Raw genomic sequence first — 19,369 nt, forward strand, 5'->3', positions numbered from 1 at the left:
CTTGCCCCAACCCAGCAAAAAGAATTATTAACCTATAGAGACAAAAAGTACAGTAGTGGCTGCCAGAGGCTGTACGAATGGGGAGTGACTACTTAATGGGTATATGGGGTTTCCCTATGGGGTGATAAAAATGTGTGAGAACTAAATAGATGACAGTTGGAAAATACTATGACTGTATTAAATGCCAATGAATTGTACACTTTAAGTGGTTAATTCGTTGTGTGAATTTTATCTCAATTTGAAAAAGAAAGAATAATCTACAATATCTTAGTTAACAGTAATCCAACGGAATGGTATGCAGCTACTAAAAATCATGATTTTGAAGGTAATGACAATGAGGAAAGGTTCTAAAATATTAGTGAATGGGAAAAAAGTACGTTATATAACTATATGTAGCACAATACCAAATTTGAAAAACAATTTTTTTGCATTTAATATTTGGATACATACACTAATATCTGGATACTGTATCTGTATTTCAGAATAAATGGTTTTCTTTCTTTATATTTTCTGCATCTTCTGAGTTGAGTCATATATTTATTTTATTATCAGAATACATTTTTTAAAGAATTTAACCACAAATAACTAATAAGTTCAGTGATGTAGATGTGGTGTGTATTTATGTATATATATATATATTCCATATATATAATGGAATATTACTCAGCCATAAAAAGAATAAACAATGCCATTTGCCGCTACATGGATGGACCTAGAGATTATCATATTAGGTGAAGTGGGTCAGACAGAGAGGGACAAGTATTATATGATGTTGCTTATGTGCAAAATCTAGAAGGAAAAAAGACACAAATTTTATTTGAGAACCAGAAATAGACTCATAAACATGGAAAAACAAACTGGTACCACAGGGGGGTGTGGGGAGAGAATGGACTAGGAGTTTGAGACTGGCAAATACACACTGCTATGTATAGGATAGATGGACAACAGGGACCTACTATACAGCACAGGGAACTGTATTCAGTTTCTATAATACAAAACTGTGAGCTGTAATGGAAGAGAATCTGAAATCATGTATATATGTGTCTATATGTGTATGGCTGGGTTGCTTTGCTGTACATCTGAAACTGATGTTGCAAATCAACTACATTTCAATAAAAAAGTACGAATTAAAAAAATTAATCATAAATAACTAATAAGTTCAGTGATATAACTGATTCTAAAGTCCTCAAATAATAAAATAGTTGAACTAAATTCAAATACACCAAAAATTATAATAAATGTGAATAGTCTAAACACACTAATGACAAGACAGAGATTGCCAGAAATGGGGGGAAAAAAATTAGCCCAACCATATGCTGTCTGTAAGAAACTCCTAAATATAATGATACACACAGGATGAAGGCAAATGGCAGGGGAAAGATATATCAAGCAAATGCTAATCAAAGAAAGCTAGCATGGCTATATTAATATCAGACTTCAGAATGAAGAAAATTACCAGCGACAATGAGGGACATTACACATAATAAATGAATCACTCGCCTGGAAGATATAATCTTAAATGTGTATGCACCAAAGAATAGAGCTTCAAAATACATGAACCAAAAACTGACAGAACTGAAGGAGAAAGAGACAAATCTAAAGCTAAAGTTGGAAGCTTCAACAGTCTTTTCTCAGTAATCAACAGAACTAGTTGATCACCCCAAGTAAAATCTATAAAGATACAGAGGAACTGAACAGCATCAACCAACTGGATCTAATTGACATTTATACAAACACTCCACCCAACAATAGCAAAATACACATTTTTTTGAGGTACACACGAAATATTCACCAAGATAAACAGTATCTATTAGGTAATAAACACCTTCACACATTTAAAAGAATTAATCATACAAGGTATGCGCTCTTAACATAATGGAATTAAACTAGAAATGCTTAAACAAGATAAAAGAAAAATCACCAAATATTTGGAAATTTACACATTTCTATATAATCCATGTCAAACAGGGTGTCTCAAGGGAAATTAGAAAATATTTTGGACTGAATAGAAATGAAAATATAGTATTTCAAAATTTACGGTATGCAGCTAAAAGCAGTACTCTGAGGGAAATTTATAGTTGTTACAGACCAAAAATTCTTATGTTGAAACTTAATCCCCAATGTGAGTGTATTTCGAAATTGGACCTTTGAGAGGTGACCAGTTCATGAGGATAGAGCCCTCATGAATGGGATTAACACTCTTATAAAAAAAGATCCCAGAGAAAAATACAGCGAGAAGACAGCCATCTTGTGAAGTAGGAAGCTGGCTCTCACCAGAAACTGAATCTGCCAGCGTCTCACTCTTAGACTCCTCAGACTCCAGAAATGTGAGAAATAAATTTCTTTTGTTTATAAGCCACTGTCTAGAGTAGTTTATTATAGCAGCCTGAACAGACTAAGAGAATAGTATTAAACATCTACATTATAAAAGAAAGTTCTCTAATCAACGACCCCAAGCTTCCATTTTAAGAAACTAGAAAAAGAATAAAATAAATCCAAGTCAAGCAGAAAGAGGGAAATCATGAAATTAAGAGCAGAAATCCATGTAATCAAAAACAGGAAAATAGAAAAAAATCAATGAAACCAATGAAACCAAAAGTTGGTTTTCTTAGAATTAAGATATCTCTCAAGATTATTAAAGAAAAAAAGAGAGGAGACACAAAACATCAAGAATGAAAGAGCGGATTATCACTGTAGACACAGAAGGCACTAAAATGATAATAAAGGATAGCACAAACAATTCTACATACAAAAATTCAACAATTTAGTGAACAGGATCAATTCCTTGAAATTACCCAAGTCACCCAAGATGAAAGATAACCTGAACAGATCTGTAACTATAAAAATAAATTGAATTAGTAATTTAAAATTTTCAAAAAAGAAGGCCCAGAAGATTTCACTGGCAAATTCTTCAAAAGAAGAATTCTATAAAGTTTGTTACAGAAAAAATTTAAAATAAAATTGGTACAACACATCAGAGTTTATAGAGCTGCAGGCCACTAGCCACATATAGCTACTGAATACCTGAAATATATCTAGAATCACATATTGAAATGATAATCTTTTAGCTATACTGAGTTAAATAAAATGTACTATTAAAGTACATTTAAAGTCTTCAAGTAAGACTTAGGTCAGAAATAAGATCTGCTTTCATAATCACTTCTGATTTCTAAAAAAAAAGAGAACTATAAAACTAAAAAGGAAAAAATGACTTTGAAGTGACTACTAAGCCAAAGCCTGACGCACTCTAGAATTCAACTACTTTTAACACTATCTCAAAACAAAGTACAGGAAAAACTCTCAGAAATCCTAAGAGGAAACTCGAAGGACAATGATCGCTACAAAGTAAAATCCAGAGGTTAACAGGTTCAGAGCATTCCTACCTGGAGCCAAATGTCCAACATTGACATTCTCTTTGTAAAGAAAGGAAACATAAGCTCTTTAAAATTAAAAGAAAAAAAATTAAGATTAAAAATTGGGGGGGGGGATTTTTTCAAGATAAAGATTGCAGAATGAACTAATTTCTAGTGATAAATATCTTTGCATTCCAAGGAAAAACTCATTAGAGCATCGTGTGGCTAGTATCAAAGCATCATTACAGGAACAGAATGCAATCTGCTTTCAGTAAGAAGACATCCTCTTCAAGGATTCCCACCTTTAACTATAAGACCAATAGGTTGTTCTAAAAATGAAATAATGGCTACATTCTGAGCAATAATTAAAGAATATAAACTGCATCGTAAAAATTATGATATCAGATAAAGCTTGAGTCCTATACATCAATTATTTTAGATACTAATCACCATTCTGTTAAAAAAAAACAAAACACATATTTTTCAGTAGTTATATAGTCTCTCCTCATCCACAGTTTCACTTTGTGCTGTTTCAGTTACCCAGAGCCAATCTCAATCTGGAAATACTAAATGGAAAATTCCAGAAATACACAATTCGTAAGTTATAAATTGCACGACATTCTAAGTGGCGTGATGAAATCTCACACGACCCTGTTCTATCTCACCTGGGATCCCCAACCACTGACATCATCTACTCCTGTCCAACCACTCCCACCATCATGGCTTGATGATCCAAGATCCCCCAAAGCAAATGATCCTCCCTGTAGGCATTTTATCATCTCACATCATCATAAAAAGGGTGAGTACAAACAATAAGATATTTTGAGAGTGAGAGAGAGGGGAAGAGACACCATAGTTAAATAACTCTTACTACAGCATATTGTTATAACTGTTCTACTTTATTATTAGTTATTGTTAATCTATTATACCTAATTCATAAATTAAACTTTATCATAGGTATGTACATACTGGAAAAACATAGTATATATAGAGTTCAGCACTATCTGTAGTTTTAAGCATCCACTGCAGGTCTAGGGGGATTACTGTACTGATAAATTAGGTATTCACCATGATTTGAACAAGAAGCAATTATGCTTGCTTCCGTGTTTATAAGAGACATTCTGTGGTCTGATTCAGTGGCAAGTATACACAATGGCACTTACTAAAAATTCCCATCACACTAAAACCTTAAGAATTTCTCATCTGAAACAATTTCAGCCTATATGTATACTTCTCTGTAACAGGGAAATGTACATATCTCCTCCATTGTAAGTCTACTTTTTGCCTCATTTTTAATGTTTCTGAAATCAAAATGCATCATATGATCAAATGTTCATTTAATATAATGGCTCTACTCTAATCCCAAGAAAAGTAGTCATTAAAGCAATGATGCATAGTAAAATTACTGTCACATAAGAATCAAAGAAGTGCAGAAAGTTTTATGTGTATATGCTTTACTATGATAGGGATATACTCTCTAAGTAACAACTTTATAACTAGATTCAACCTTAGCTATAGCCCTTATCAATGTATACAAACAAAAAAATTAAGGATTATAAATATATTTTTTAAAAGCAAATTATGCCTAAGTATTTTTTAAATGGCCAGTGGTTTTACAACTATTTATTTTCTTTTTAACAATAAGTATATCAATATTTTAATAAAGAATTATATTTGGTTAAAATTTTTTTAAGGACCTGTCAATCCCAAAATTCAGAATCCTTGGAACTTAACATTCCAGATCAACATTCCAGGCTACCGTAAGAAAAAAAGACGTTACTTTCAAATTCTATTTTTACCCTTCTATCAAATCTTTAGATATACAGTTGATCTACTGAGAAATAATAAAACTAATCATAAGACAGTGTTAGCAGTAACAGTTCACACTAAAACAGCTTCATATCTGGACATGCAAATGTTTCATTTGATTTCTTGATTTTCCATACTCCACAGAGGGACCCACATATCTGCTTTTTATAGATTAATCTGAACAGTACACCACTTAACACTGCCTTTGACTCATGCGGAACTACCTGAACATGACCACCAAACAATTATGACCACCTGATGTCAGTACAACCAGTGGTAGCCTTCCTTCTATAAAGTTGAAGTAGCCCATCACCTTTTAAACTTAACACAAACCTTATAACATAAAGATATTTAAGGATTTCAGATCTCATTTACATATTGAAATGTTCCTATAAAAAACATTGCCCACACAAGTCACAGTCAGCTTAAGCTTAGCATTTCTTTTATCAAAAAAGAAATCTAATTTTCAAGGGCTACTCATATTTCTGATACTGGAGGGTTCTAAAGATCAGAATTGAAGAGAGAGCATCTTAATGAGATCTTCTAAAAGCAAATGAGGCAGGCTTTTTGTTGTTGATTTTCCTTTTTGTCTCCTTGTCTCATTGAATGCCTTAAGAGTCTGTCCATATAGTCTTGGTCACTGATGCATCCTCACACCTACCTCATGGAAGAGGCTCAGAAAACATGAATTGAATGAATTCCCCCATAGATTATGATATATCTAAACAGATCTTAACGTTTTGCTTGATGGATATATTGCCATGCACATGGCTGTTACCCTGGGACACCATGCCGCTTCCAGGTTTGTTGCTGTCGTAGGTTTTTGAGTGCAACATAAAAGACAGACATTCTAAGGTGGGGTCAATATGCAAAAGGCAAGAGAACTGGTAGAAATACCAAGTACAACAGCATCTAAATAGAAGACACCTGCGTACAGTCTAGAAGAGTCTATATAAAACCAGAGCTTCTCTTTTAACGTTTAAGTCAAAACAAGGGGAGAAGAATGAGGAGGGGCAGTCCTGCACTACCTGGTTAGGAGAACATTCCGTAAACTGAAGAAGCTGGAAGAAGAACTTACAAAGGTTTTAAGAAATAAACAGTGTGGTTTACACACTGCACCCATTAAGTTTCCTAACCCATGGGACTATAACATATATTATGGTTTGGGAGCTTAATAAGGGAAGTTCCATGTCTAACATTTGAGAAAATTAAGTGAATAAAGTGTAAGTATTTAATTTACATGTGAAATGTCCCTAAGGACCCACGTGAGGCATTTAACAAGAAGAGCTATTTCAAGTGGGAGAAACCATCATTAGCACGTGGTAACTGGACTATCATGTGACCTTAGCTTACTTCACAACTAGAATCCCGCTGCATTAGAAGAAACCATCACAGTGCAGGGGTATATTTCTCCAATGGAATTTTGGAAGAGGGCATTCTACCAGGAAAAGGGGAGAGATGTTACTGTTTGTACCTAGGCTAAAATGGGGACAGCCACTCAAGGTGCTTATTCCTTCCCAAGAGGCAAGTGTCCTATAGGAACTGTGTACCTTCTAGCAGGCAGGAACTCCCTGGGGAACACTGATTATTTAATCAACTACCTAAGAGTCGAACTGCCAATCTCAGCTTGACCCTCATTCCCACACACTCTGGCAATGTAGAGGACTTGGGGACCATATAACCTCTGCCTCCCTAAATCCTGAGAAGTACCAAAACCCTGGAGCCAAAGTTTCCCTGTGAACCCTACCTAGTAGTGCCCAATAACAAAGATCATAAACCTACTTTTGTTAATTTGTAACTATACTTTTTATAACTAATTTATAACTCTTACTGAAACTCAGACAAATCATTAATTATCTCTGGTCTTTAGTTTCCTCATCCATCCATAAAATGTAGCTAGTATTTCCCTCATAAAGTAATTTATATGAAAAACTACAATGCAATGCCTGACAAGCAGTAGGTATTAGACAACAGGTTGCCTTTATCTAAGAAGCAACAGTCCGAGAAAGAAGACAAAATAAAATGCTTGGGCTTGAAAATAAATCTGCCCAGGATCAAACATTTAGTGCCACTCAACCAAGAGAGTTAGAAACATGTGTGGTGGGAGAAGAGGGGTGGCTGTGAAGATGAACATGGGAAGCTACAGGTATTTAGTCGGAGAGGGGCAAGGGTCTTATAAATACGCCCCACATAATGAAGAACTGTCCAAACAATGTGCCAACAGCACTCCTGTTGAGAGGCTGAAACAGTACAACCAATCTAAAATGAGGGAAGACTCACTTTGTAAATTATTAAATACAGCAAACATCCCTTTTGAGGAAGAGAAATGAGCTCAAACAACATAAGCATTATAGTTAAAAAAAAAAAAAAGAGAGAGAGAGAGAGAGAGAATGGATTCTTCCTAGAAAATACCATCTAAAGACTTTTAGAGACCAGTCAATGAAAAACAAAATAAGCAAGCTTTGTTGTTAAAACAGAAAGATGAGGCACAGAGAAGTTACCTAACCCATCCAAGTCCATGCCCAGGCAACGTAGTCCTACATTCCAAACTCTTACCACTACACTACACTCAATGAGCTAGCAAACTAAGAGTGAGCAGAAAAACTGGAAAGAGCCAATCCTGCCAAGGTTAACATGGCACCTTATTTTTTTTTTTTTCATATGTTCAGTTGCGGTTTTATGTATATTATAATCATTTTCTGCCAGTCTAACATCTCTGTTGTCACCACATGTTTTATAATCAATAGTAAACTGAATTCAAAGAAACATAGTAGCTTGTAAATAGAATTAAATTCTTTATTAGAGTAGATGAATGGTTTGCAAACACACTCCACAGAGCCCTGGAGGTCATCTCAGACAGAGAGCAGGGAAATACAGTCCAAGGAAGCACCCATTCAACAAAGCCAATTTCATTTTTATCTTTTCTCTTTTTTGGAGGAGGCATTCACATATGCTTTTATCAAGAAAGAGTTCCACTGATTTAAGAAAAATGCTTGAAAATCATGGAATCAGATGAATTATTAAGATTCCTTGAAGTTATTAGAATTCAAAGTCCTGAAAAATAACTCACAGCTATACGACCAAGAAAGGGTTTAATTTTTTTTACTGCCTCCAGAGCTAATATATTGTAATGTTTACTTCCAGAATTTCAGAAGGATGTTACTAGTATATATTTTAATGACCCAAAGAATAATAATTACTTTTAACACTAAAAACACACACACACAAACAAGTCTTAAACATGGAAGAATGCTAAGAATAAGTATCTTTGCATTAAAGATTTTTTTTAAGTCATATATGTTGTCTTCCTCCTCCCTTAAAACACTGACATTCATTTAAAAATTTATTAATGAGCCACTCTCTGCTCTGTACTGGGCTCAGCTTTTTCAAGAGTTACAAAGATAAATGAGACACATATCACCTGAAGTTTTTAAGGTGATATTAGACATTAATCAAAGTAACTGGGCAGAAAGAGGTAAAATGCCAAAAAGACGCAAAGGCATCAGAGGGAAAGAGATGATGCAACAGAGCTCAGCAGTGGGAGAAACTACTTCCAGCTGTGCAAGTAAAAAGATTCTCAGGAGAGGTGGCCTGAAAACAGTCCAAAACAGAAGAGACAAATAATTTCTCTGCATTCTGATTGTTTACATGATTGTTATATGATGTTGATTTGTTATTCAACAAATATTTCACTGTCTAGTAGGAGAAAAGGATAGGTAAACAAACACCTAAAATACAATGTGTTAAGTATAATAACAAGGTTGTACATAATAGAAATAGAAAGGGAGGGAGAAATTCCTTCAGGTAGTGGGGAGAGTAAGAACTGGAGAAGAGGGAAAGAGAAAAGGTGACTTCACCAGGGCCCTGAGGATGAGCAGGGGTTTGCTGTAAAGAAAGAGATATTTCAGGCAATGGGAACAATATGAGCAAGAGCATGAAGAAGTGAAATTATGTGGTGTCTTTCAGAACTGGCTGTGGGGACTAAAGAGGTGACTGACGATGAAAATGAAAGAAGCTAGGCCAGATTGTGAGGAGCTTTAAGCCCCATGCTAAGGGGTTTGGCTTCATTACAATATGCACAACGTTTTCAGGCAAAGATTGACGTCACATAGGATGTTGCTATGAGATACGCTTTCTACTATTAAAATTTTTCCAGGCTAAAAAAAATATTTTAAATTTCCACTGGCTGCAAAGACATATATGAGAATATTAATTCCAGGACTCTCTGAAATAACTTCAAAGGTCCCACTGCCATAAGTCCAGTTAGGAGCTCCCTGAGGACAGAAACTATTTATTATTTATTTTTATCTGGATCTCAGGACACTGAATACAGAGAAGCCAATAGGAATTAGTCTGTGATTAAGGATGATATGACAGAACAAAAGATGACCCCAAATTTCTAGACTGATCATCTCAGTGGGGTGCTGACAAGAATATAAGTGTTGCCTGGAAGATGTTAAAATTCAAAAGCTACAGAGTATCTATGGGTTATGTCTATAAGCATTTAAAATACAGGTTTGAAGGTTCAGAAAGATTGTGAATCTATAGACATGAATTTGAGCACTGCCATGTATGCTGCACTGATGACAGCTGAAGGCACATGGGTGGCTGTGGTCACTGAGCAGGAAGACGGCACAGCTTAGAATCTAGTACAGACATATAGTGGAGATACTGCGGGTTTGGTTCCAGACCAACGCAATGCAGGGAATACTGCCATAAAGTGAGTCACGCAAATATTCTGATTTCCCGGTGTATCTAGAAGGTATATTTATAATATACTATAGTCTCTTAAGTGTGCAATAGTGTTATGTCTAGAAAAACAATGTACATACCTTAATTTAAAAGACTATTGTCAAAAACCAGTAACTATCACTCTGAACCTTCAGTAAGTTGTAATCTTTTGCTGGTGGAGGGTCTTGCCTCAGTGTTGAGGGCTGCTGGCTGATGAACGTGGTGGTTGCTGAAGCCTGGCGCAGCTGGGGCAGTTTCTTAGAGTAAGACAACAATGAAGTTTGCCGCATCAACTGACTCTTTCTTTCACAAATGATTTCTCTGTAGCATGCAGTGCTGTTTGATAGCATTTTGCCCACGGTAGACCTTCTTCCAAAATTAGGAGCCAGTCCTCTCAAACCCTGCCACTGCTTTATCAACTAAGTTTATGTAATATTCTGAGTCCTTTATTATCACTTCTATAGTCCTCACAGCATCTTCACCAGAAGCAGATTCCACCTCAAGAAACCACTTTTCTTTGCTCATCCACAAGAAGTAACTCTGCAACCGTTCAAGTTTTAGCCTGAGATTGCTGCGATTCAGTCACATCTTGAGGTTCTCAAGTTCTAGTTCTAGTTCTCTTGCTTCATCCACCACATCTGCGGTTACTTCCTCTGCTGAAGTCTTGAACCCCTCGATGTCATCCATGAGGGTTGCAATCAACTTCTTCCAAACTCCTGTTCATGTTGATATTCTGACCTCTTCCCATGAATCACCAATGTTCTTAATGGCACCTAGAATGGTGAATCCTTTCCAGAGGGATTTACTTTGTCTAGATCCATCAGAGGAATCACTATGGCAGCTACAGCCTCATGAAATGTATTTCTCAAAGAACTTGAAAGACTTGGAAGTTGAAATGACTCCTTGATCCATGGCTGCAGAATGGATGTTGTGTTGGCAGGCATGAAAACAATATGAATGTCATTGGGTATCTCCATCAGAGCTCTTGGGTGATTAGGAGCATTGTCCATGAGCAGTCATATTTTGAAAGGAATCTTTCTCTGAGCAATAGGTCTTAATAGTAAACCATGTTGTAAACAGATGTGCATTCATCCAGGCTTTGTTGTTCCAATTACAGAGCACAGGCAGAGTAGATTTAGCAAAATTTGTAAGGGCCCTGGGGTTTCAGAATGGTAAATGAGCATGAAATTGGCTTCAATTTTAAAGCCACCAGCTGCACTAGCTCCTTACAAGAGGGTCATCCTCTCCTTTGAAGCTTTGAAGCCTTGAAGCCAGGCCTTGACTTCTCTCTAGCCATGAAATTCCTCGATGGTATCTTCTTCTAATAAAAGACTTGTTTTACCTACTTTGAAAATCTGTTGTTTAGAGTCACCTTCTTAGCTAGATCTTCTGGATAACTTACTGCCGCTTCTACATCAGCACTTGCCGCTTCACCTTGCACTTTTCTGTTATGGAGATGGCTTCTTTCCTTAAACTTTAAGACCCAACCTCTGGTCGCTTTAACCTTTTTTTCTGCCGTTTCCTCACCTCTCCGTTTTCACAGAGTTGGAGAGAGTTAGGGCCTTGCTCTGCATTAGGCTTTGGCTTAAGGGAATGTTGTGGCTGTTTGATCTGCTATCTAGATCACCCAAACTTTTTCCATATCAGCAATAAGGCAGGTTCACTTTCTTATGATTTGTGTGTTCACTGGAGTAGCACTTTTCATTTGCATCAATGACTTTTCCTTTGCTTTCACAACTTGGCTGCCTGGTACAAGCAACCTGGCTTCTGGTCTGTCGTGGCTTCCGACATGCCTTCCTCACTGAGCTTAATCATGTCTAGGTTTTCTTTTAAAGTGAGACGTGTGTGACTCTTCCTTTCACTTGAACACGTAGAGACCACTGTAGGGTTATCAGTTAGCCTAATTTCAATATTGTTGTGTCTCAGGGAATAGGGAGGCCCAAGGAGAGGAAGAGACATGGGGAAATGGCTGTTTGGTGGAGTGGTCAGAACACACACAACATATATCAGTTAAGTTCGCAGTCTTATGTGGGTTCAGTTCATGGCATCCCAAAACAATTACAATAGAAACATCAAAGATCACTGATCACAGATCACCGTAACAAATATAATAATAATGAAAAAGTTGGAAATACTGTGAGAATTACCAAAATGTGACACAGACACAAAGTGAGTAATTACTGTTGGAAAAATGGTACCAACAGACTTGCTTACTGCAGGGTTGTCATAAACCTTCAATTCATAAAAAACGCGATCATCTGTGAAGCACAACAAAGTAAAGAGCAATAAAACGAGGTATGTCTATAGTTCCAGGGCAAAGATGTGACCAGACAAAGACTATTCAGAGGAGGAGGAGAAGCAAGAGAGGTAATCATATGAGTCTAGGAAGGGACATACATCGAGAAACATTTGGAATTTGGTGCCAAGTCATGGCAGGCCAGTTAATGAGAAGACTGGAAAGTGGCTACTGGATTGGGAAACTGGGTAGTGGCTAATAAACATTTCACTGGAGTGGGTAAAGGATTGATTGGGTGGAAGAATAAAAGGAAAATGGGAAGAATAGACAGTGAGGGTAAATCAATGTGTTCAAAAAGTACAATAAAGAGAAGGAGCAAAAGACATCAGTAGCTTGACAGGCTGTCGGGTGGATAGAAGTATGCACATTTTGTGCGTTATCTTTTTTTATATGACTTGTGTCTAGAGACTCTGAGAACAAGGGCTGCCTTCAGTATTCTTACAGCATCTATCAGATTATATAATAAAAACAGTAGCACTACTAACTCCTTGTTTAGAATGCAAGATATATTTCATTTACTTTGCTAAATTTTAACTAAATTCCTAGTGTAAAGAGAGTGCTAGACTGAACAAATTAGAGAATCATTAAATTTAAGTCATTTACCTGTATGGGGTGACTGCTTACAAGAGACCACACCCTGCTATGTAATTTGACAGGCTCTGTGAGCAATACTGGGGATGCTGAAAGATGTTACCTTAATTCCTTCACCCTGGGCTGCACAAGGACATACTCACCTCCATAGTAGAGTCCTGTAGCAGTGCACATCCGCCACTGTCCCTGATACATTCCTGCTCTGCTGGGGCTGCACATCTGGACGCTGACATCTGCAATCTCTTGGGGCTCTAGCGATCTCACCATCACCATGTTCACATGTCCAAATTGGTCTCCCCCGACATATTTAAGACAAACCCCTGGAGGCCAGGCCTCTGCCCCTGAGTTCAAGCAAAAGAAAAAAATATTAGGCAATCAGTGGTCCTACGCTGGGTGCAGTTCATTACAAAACTGTAGAAGAGGCCTCTTTGTCTCTCACACATACTTAAACCTATCCACATATCCTTGAGCTATATGACATCTTACACGACTGATCAGAATTATCAGAGTCAACAACCTCTGACCAACAGCCTATCCCTAAGAGAAAGCACAAATGGAAAAAGCAAAGCAGTTCCTCAAGAAGGTATGTTTGAGGTGACCCCAGGGAAGGCCACATATCACACTGAATCTGTAGACTCTAAGAATGATGTTCGAAAAGAGTCATGGAAATGAAGCACAAGGCCTCATCTTTGGAGGACTGCTTTCTCCACTAAGAAGTTAACACATGTCCATTTTCACTCGAAATTTTTAAGCTGACATTCAAAGTAAACATATGTCTGACTGTCCCCAGTTTTTCCACTGAGGCAAGAGGATGAAACACATGAGGAGTAATTTCTGTATTATTCTGATTTTAAAATTGCTTTTTCCCTGATCTATGACTTTTCTTCTGGAGTCCCTAACTATGAAAAGATCGAGGCTCAAGATACTCTGCAAATAAGACAGAGGAGTCAAGTGACGGTTTCATTTTCAGATTCAAATAGTAATGGGGAAAATATGAACAGTGGAGTGAACTCCCCTGATAACAGCACAATGACCCTAGGTTTGAGGGCTGATGACACCAGCCAGAGGTGCTTGTAGAAAGAATAGAAATGGCAAGATAGAGAACTGGCTTTGGGAGAAATGTCTTTCCCTTCTTTGTAAGTGGTACGGACCTTCTTTGATTGTATGCCTTACTAATTCAAATGTGAAATCTATACACTGACTTCTGACCAGTCATAGTAGCCACACAGTGATTAAATGTGATCTTTCCTGTGAAGTCTCTCCTATATATATACTCCTTCTTACTGTAGACAGAAACCTCTGTATCTTTTAAAATATATATTAATATACATTTATGTTATATATATTAATATATATATATAAATATATATAAATATACACTCATTATAAAAATAAATCACTATGAGGGGGAGGGTATAGCTCAAGTGGTAGAGCACGTGCTTAGCACACACAAGGTCCTGGGTTCAATCCCCAGTACCTCCTCTAAAATAAGTAAGAAACCTAATTACCCCCTCAACAAAAAATAAAAAATAATAAATCACTATGAAAAGCTGGAAACAGCAGGACTCTCAGGACACAGCATGCTTGAAACTTCTAACAGCACTCAAGGATACTTCAGTACCTTATTCTCGAAGTACCAGCTGGTTCTGATACACTCGATGGCTTACTACTGAAAAGAGAACCAGAGAGAAAAGCAACCAATGCTCTACTGCTGAGATCTCAGCCCCATAATGAACAGCATCTTCTGTGCCTCCTGGATCTTAGGGGTAGCAGATGAAGCAGTGGTCACTAAAAGTGCCCTCTTAAGTTAACACTATAAAATTCAACTGCTGCTGGTGAAAAGTTTGTGGATGATATACTAGCAATACAGGCAAATTCTGTTTTTCATTTCTGGGGCCTGTGGCCTGGAAAAAGCATCATTTGTCTTAGGTCAAGAACAGTACCAGCCAACATGAAGCACCTTAGAAAACATCAGTCTTTAAAGACTAAGACCCAAAAAGAAAATTAAACTACTGTTATAGAGCTGAATTCACAATTATCTTTAAAACATATACACATACATCTGTAACAAGACAATATCCATTTATATGAAAACCCAAGAATGTCTGTTTTTGAACTTTTAAGGAAACATGGAAAACCAAAACTGTCTTGAGTATGGGAAATACTTGGCTGTCCTGGGCAGACAACCACAAGCAGCTGAGACAGTTGGATCTCTCACCAATGCAAAAGAGGGAGTACTGCTATATTCTCAGGAGACTGAGTTGGTAAATCATTAAATTATTAACAATTATGCAGCTATGGTTTTTTAGTATGTCAGACCCTACTGATGTGGTATTTGGAGAATCTTTTAAAGAAAAAAGTAGAAAAGTTATGCACCATCAACTCGAAAGTATTAATTTGCTATAAAATGAAGAACCAATAATCTGCCTTCTGAGAATTACCAACAGTTCACTATAACGTATAGTTCTTACAGCTCCAATTGTCAGCTCAGGCATCTCTGAGAAGATCAATGACACTGACTCGATACAGAAGGAAGGGAAATACTGATGAGAATGTTTGGTCTACCACACTGAGCAAACCTGAAAAATCTGGATTTGAGAAGTATAACATACAACAGGGTTTCAAATTAAGTCTGTTACAAACTGGCTTAATGAGGGAGATACATATCTAGAAGAAAGACTAATCTGTGTTCTATGACTTTCCAAGGTATCTCAAGCATGTATGACTAAGGCTGTGATTCTCCAGTTATCATGGAATATAATTTTATTTTTTTAAAAGTCAAAACAAAACAAAACAAAAGAACCTGTTGGGTGGCAATTCTGAGATGACAGAGAGCATAGCAAAATGAAATAAAAGTCCATCAGTTCCAGAAAGCCTGGGTATAAAAGATTACAGAAATAGTTTGGAGACAATAAGGAACATTCAAAGAGCAATAATACAGACAACAAGCCTCAAAGAAGATACTCTTTTTAGCCCCTATAAGTCTGGAGACTGCATTTCAAATAAAGCTACATGCAAACACGGACTGTCATTGATCTTGTCACCATTTTCTTCTGATAAAATAACTGGAACATAATAAAATTTGTTGAATGAATGAAGCTGAATTATCTTCTCTAAAGTTATACTGAAAAGAAAGGTAGAAACTTAACTATTTTAAGGAGACAAAAGAAAAATGGAGGGAATGGCTGTTCTTTCTCAAATCTTTTATCCCCAATTCTTGTTTATATTAACTTCTACACGGTTCAGAAAATAAAGATGACTCTGAAGCCACTCTCTCATTGACAATCACAACTACTTCCTTAAAGTCAGAGAAACACCAGTTATAATACACTTAGTTTAACATTCACTGCATACAGCTGGACAACAAAGCATGGTTGTAACAACTGAGAAGCTGTAAGTGTTGGTAAAGTACTTTCATCTTCAGAGGGACAGTTTCAATTTTTCATTTTAAACTCCAGTTGTAAGGATTCCTGCTCAAGTTTCCCCAACTTCTAAAACTTATATAGTGCCAAAAGTTTGGATTCTGGAATTCTGTATTTATGTCATTAAATATCTTACTTCTGTTTTTTCTATGGTCTGATTCTAAGGACCTAAAAAATATTAGGCGTTCAATTTTAAACAATGTGTGACATTTATCTTCTTTGGGGAAGCTGCTGGGACAGCTATATGCAGTTCCTATCAATCTCACCATTGTAAATCTGAATGCCTGGTATGCCTAAAACATGACAACAGAGAGGCCCCATGAAAATTATTCATGAAACTCTTTCGGTGAGCACTATCTCTTAGAGAAGGTCATGAATGACAGTAAGAAAGCCAGAGGAGAAAGAGCTAAGGCCTACCCTAGCTCTGTGTTTCTACTCTACTACCAGAAAGAACTCAGGCCAGATCAGAATGATGCTGCAGAACCAGTGCATGTGCGTGCTTTCCCTCTCTCTCTAGTAATGTATCTGTCACTTAGTTATGGGAGGCCAATTTCTCTTTAATCAAATGGAGAGCATTTAGTTTACAGATACAAAACTGTTTTACAACTGATGGAACAATTTCAGAAGAAAAAGAACCTATTTGTTAAAAGTACCCTGAAAGGTACAATCTCTAGCAACTGTTGCCCAACTTTTCAAGAGGTGTACGGGAACAAAAATGTCCTTTTATACGAAGAAAGGCTGCAGATTCAGAGGTTGTTTTAAACTGGAGTTACTGTGCAAAGGCAGGAGGAAAAAGCAGCCAGCCCCAACAAAACAGATTTTCTCCAAGTCAAGGAGAAAGGCAAGCTCTTTGGGGTTCTGATTTGACATTCTATTCATTTTATATCAATCCCCATTAACCAATCTCCCAATAACCCAAAGAAATGTGTAGTGAGTGAGTAGATACATTAAGAGGCTTTCTGAAATATAAAATGGTTATTCTGGAACCAGATATGTAAAACATTTCAACAGTATTCTAAGAACTTTTAATATTTAAAACCACTATAATGAACTCATGGAAAGCCAGAACATCTCCAGGGTTTTCATTATTAAGGAAACATGGTCTTGGGTTAATTTTTTTAAATAAACAAAAATTTTAACAAATTATACTTTCTAAACAAACATTACTCATTTTAAAAATTCATGTCTTGGATTCAAAAGCATTTTTGATCAATAACACAGATTTTAGTAATTCAGAGAAGAAACATAATGAATATAAACTGACCTAAAGAGGTTTTTTTAAAGAATATTTTTAAAAGCAGGCAACATTAAGAAAGATGAGAAATTAGGCAAAGTAAAGATAATCAAACTCTGAAAAAAAATTTCACAAAAAATGGAAAATACATGTTTTCCCATATTACCATGTGCCTCTCAAACTAACAATGCACCACATTGTTATAACCAAAAAAGAAAAGAAGCTAATGAATATTTACAAAGCCACTGATGTCCCCAGTCATCTACAACACTGGGTCAATCCAGATTATGTATATTTGATCAGTGACACACCAAACCTCCATCCAAGCTAGTTACTTCCAAATAAGCCAGAAAAACTAAGCATAACAATTTGGTATGTTAATTATTATATAAAAGGCTAGTTTAGACAGTCTTTCCCCATTATAAAAGAACTGAAGTATAAAGAACTGAAAAGCAAATAAAGGGTACTTTAGTAGGTTTGAGTCCCCAGAGTTTTGTATCATCTCATATCAGATTACCTTGATAGACAGGGTTCCCCAACTCCCACAAATTTTTAGCTAAATACTCCTTTTACCTAGTTTTCTATCTCTTAGAATTTCTTTGTAAGTCCTCATTAATTAGTAGTTTAAAGCATCCTCACCTAGTCAGCATAAATTGTTATTATATAGGACAAGAAATACTAAACTCATTCAAATTTTAAGTTATTAGAAAAGACTTTATCAAGTTAAAAAAGTAAACAGTTACTAGATACATATTCAGATATTATTTTCAAAGAACTACAGTTAATTTATGTTAAATTTTTCTTAAAGTCAGCAGTATATCAAAAGAATGCTTTAAAAAAAAACAATTTCTCAATCTTTCCATCTTTTCCATTCTGGGCAAATCACTATACTTCTTACACTATTTTTCAAAATGGTGTTAACATCTGAAATAGATAGCTCAATGAAAATTTCAGATAGTCATCCTTGTGGTTGCAAAGAAATGAGCTTTCAACAGAGCAGATGCTCACAGTTCTAACTACCTTGTTTTATTCAAGGATGTACTTCCTCTAGCCTACTGGAAATAACTGCAAAATTAATTAGAGCAGAAATAAAATGATGGAGTAAAAATGTACAGGTGGAGACACCACCACCACAACACACAGACCTGGCTCCCAGTTTCAAAAGAATATTGAATTGTGTTTAAATGTCATCAAGACCCAAATACCTCCTAATCTATGGGACAGATATTTCATTGATATTTGGGTCATCACGCTAGTATAAGAAAATGCTACATCATGTATAGGAAAAAGCTCCGTTATACAATCACGTACTTCAAACTAAAACACTTCCTTATTTTTTTTAACTGCTAAGAAACGGAAAACGGAGCAAGAAAGATTGCTTATTATACATTACCAGAATTCTGGATCCGCCATGTTTTTATAAACTGAGTATCAGGAGGTATTGACTCTCCTTCACCTATGGTGACATCTTCAACAAAGGACATAGAGGGCACACTGATGTTTGGGCTCTCAAAGTCATAATAGGCGCCAATTGCTGCTTGTAGGTTCCTACAAAAAAAGAAAAAGAAAAAGACTTCAGTCCTCTCCAGAGCACATTATCCTGTCAAACAAAAGGAAAGAGACTGTTTCTTAGGGTGTGTTACAGAACCTGTGAATAGAAGGCTCCTGGTATGTAAATCTTCACAGAGCTACTGATTCTGGCTGAGGAACAACAGGAAAAACACCAGTATCAATAAACTTGTGCATTATTTTCTTCCCAAGGTACCCACATAACAAGTAATAAACATTAGCACCATCAGCAACAACGTAAGGAAATCTCCCTCTTACCCACAAGGATAGCAAGTTTGCTTAAGGAAGTCAATAAAAAAGGAGCTCCTCTGACTAAAATTCAAAGAGGCTCCATTTTTTAAAACATTCTAATTAATTTTTTTAA

The 19,369-nt window shown here is 36.3% G+C and overlaps 1 protein-coding gene across 3 annotated transcripts in view; it reads right to left on the reverse strand.

The window, feature by feature from the left end:
- Window positions 1–19,369, reverse strand: part of ILRUN (inflammation and lipid regulator with UBA-like and NBR1-like domains) — a 92,940-nt gene that overhangs the window by 37,320 nt on the left and 36,251 nt on the right. For 2 of the 3 annotated variants that reach the window (XM_031434896.2, XM_010994517.3), the window contains exons 2-3: window positions 18,830–18,984; window positions 12,924–13,121 (exon numbers count right to left, since the gene is read on the reverse strand). In XM_031434896.2, coding sequence (XP_031290756.1) covers window positions 12,924–13,121; window positions 18,830–18,984 — 353 coding nt within the window. The remainder of the gene's footprint in view (window positions 1–12,923; window positions 13,122–18,829; window positions 18,985–19,369) is intronic. The other variant, XM_064476402.1, reaches the window with a different exon arrangement.

Source organism: Camelus dromedarius, chromosome 19 (assembly GCF_036321535.1).
Source record: "Camelus dromedarius isolate mCamDro1 chromosome 19, mCamDro1.pat, whole genome shotgun sequence".
Taxonomy (NCBI): domain Eukaryota; kingdom Metazoa; phylum Chordata; class Mammalia; order Artiodactyla; family Camelidae; genus Camelus; species Camelus dromedarius.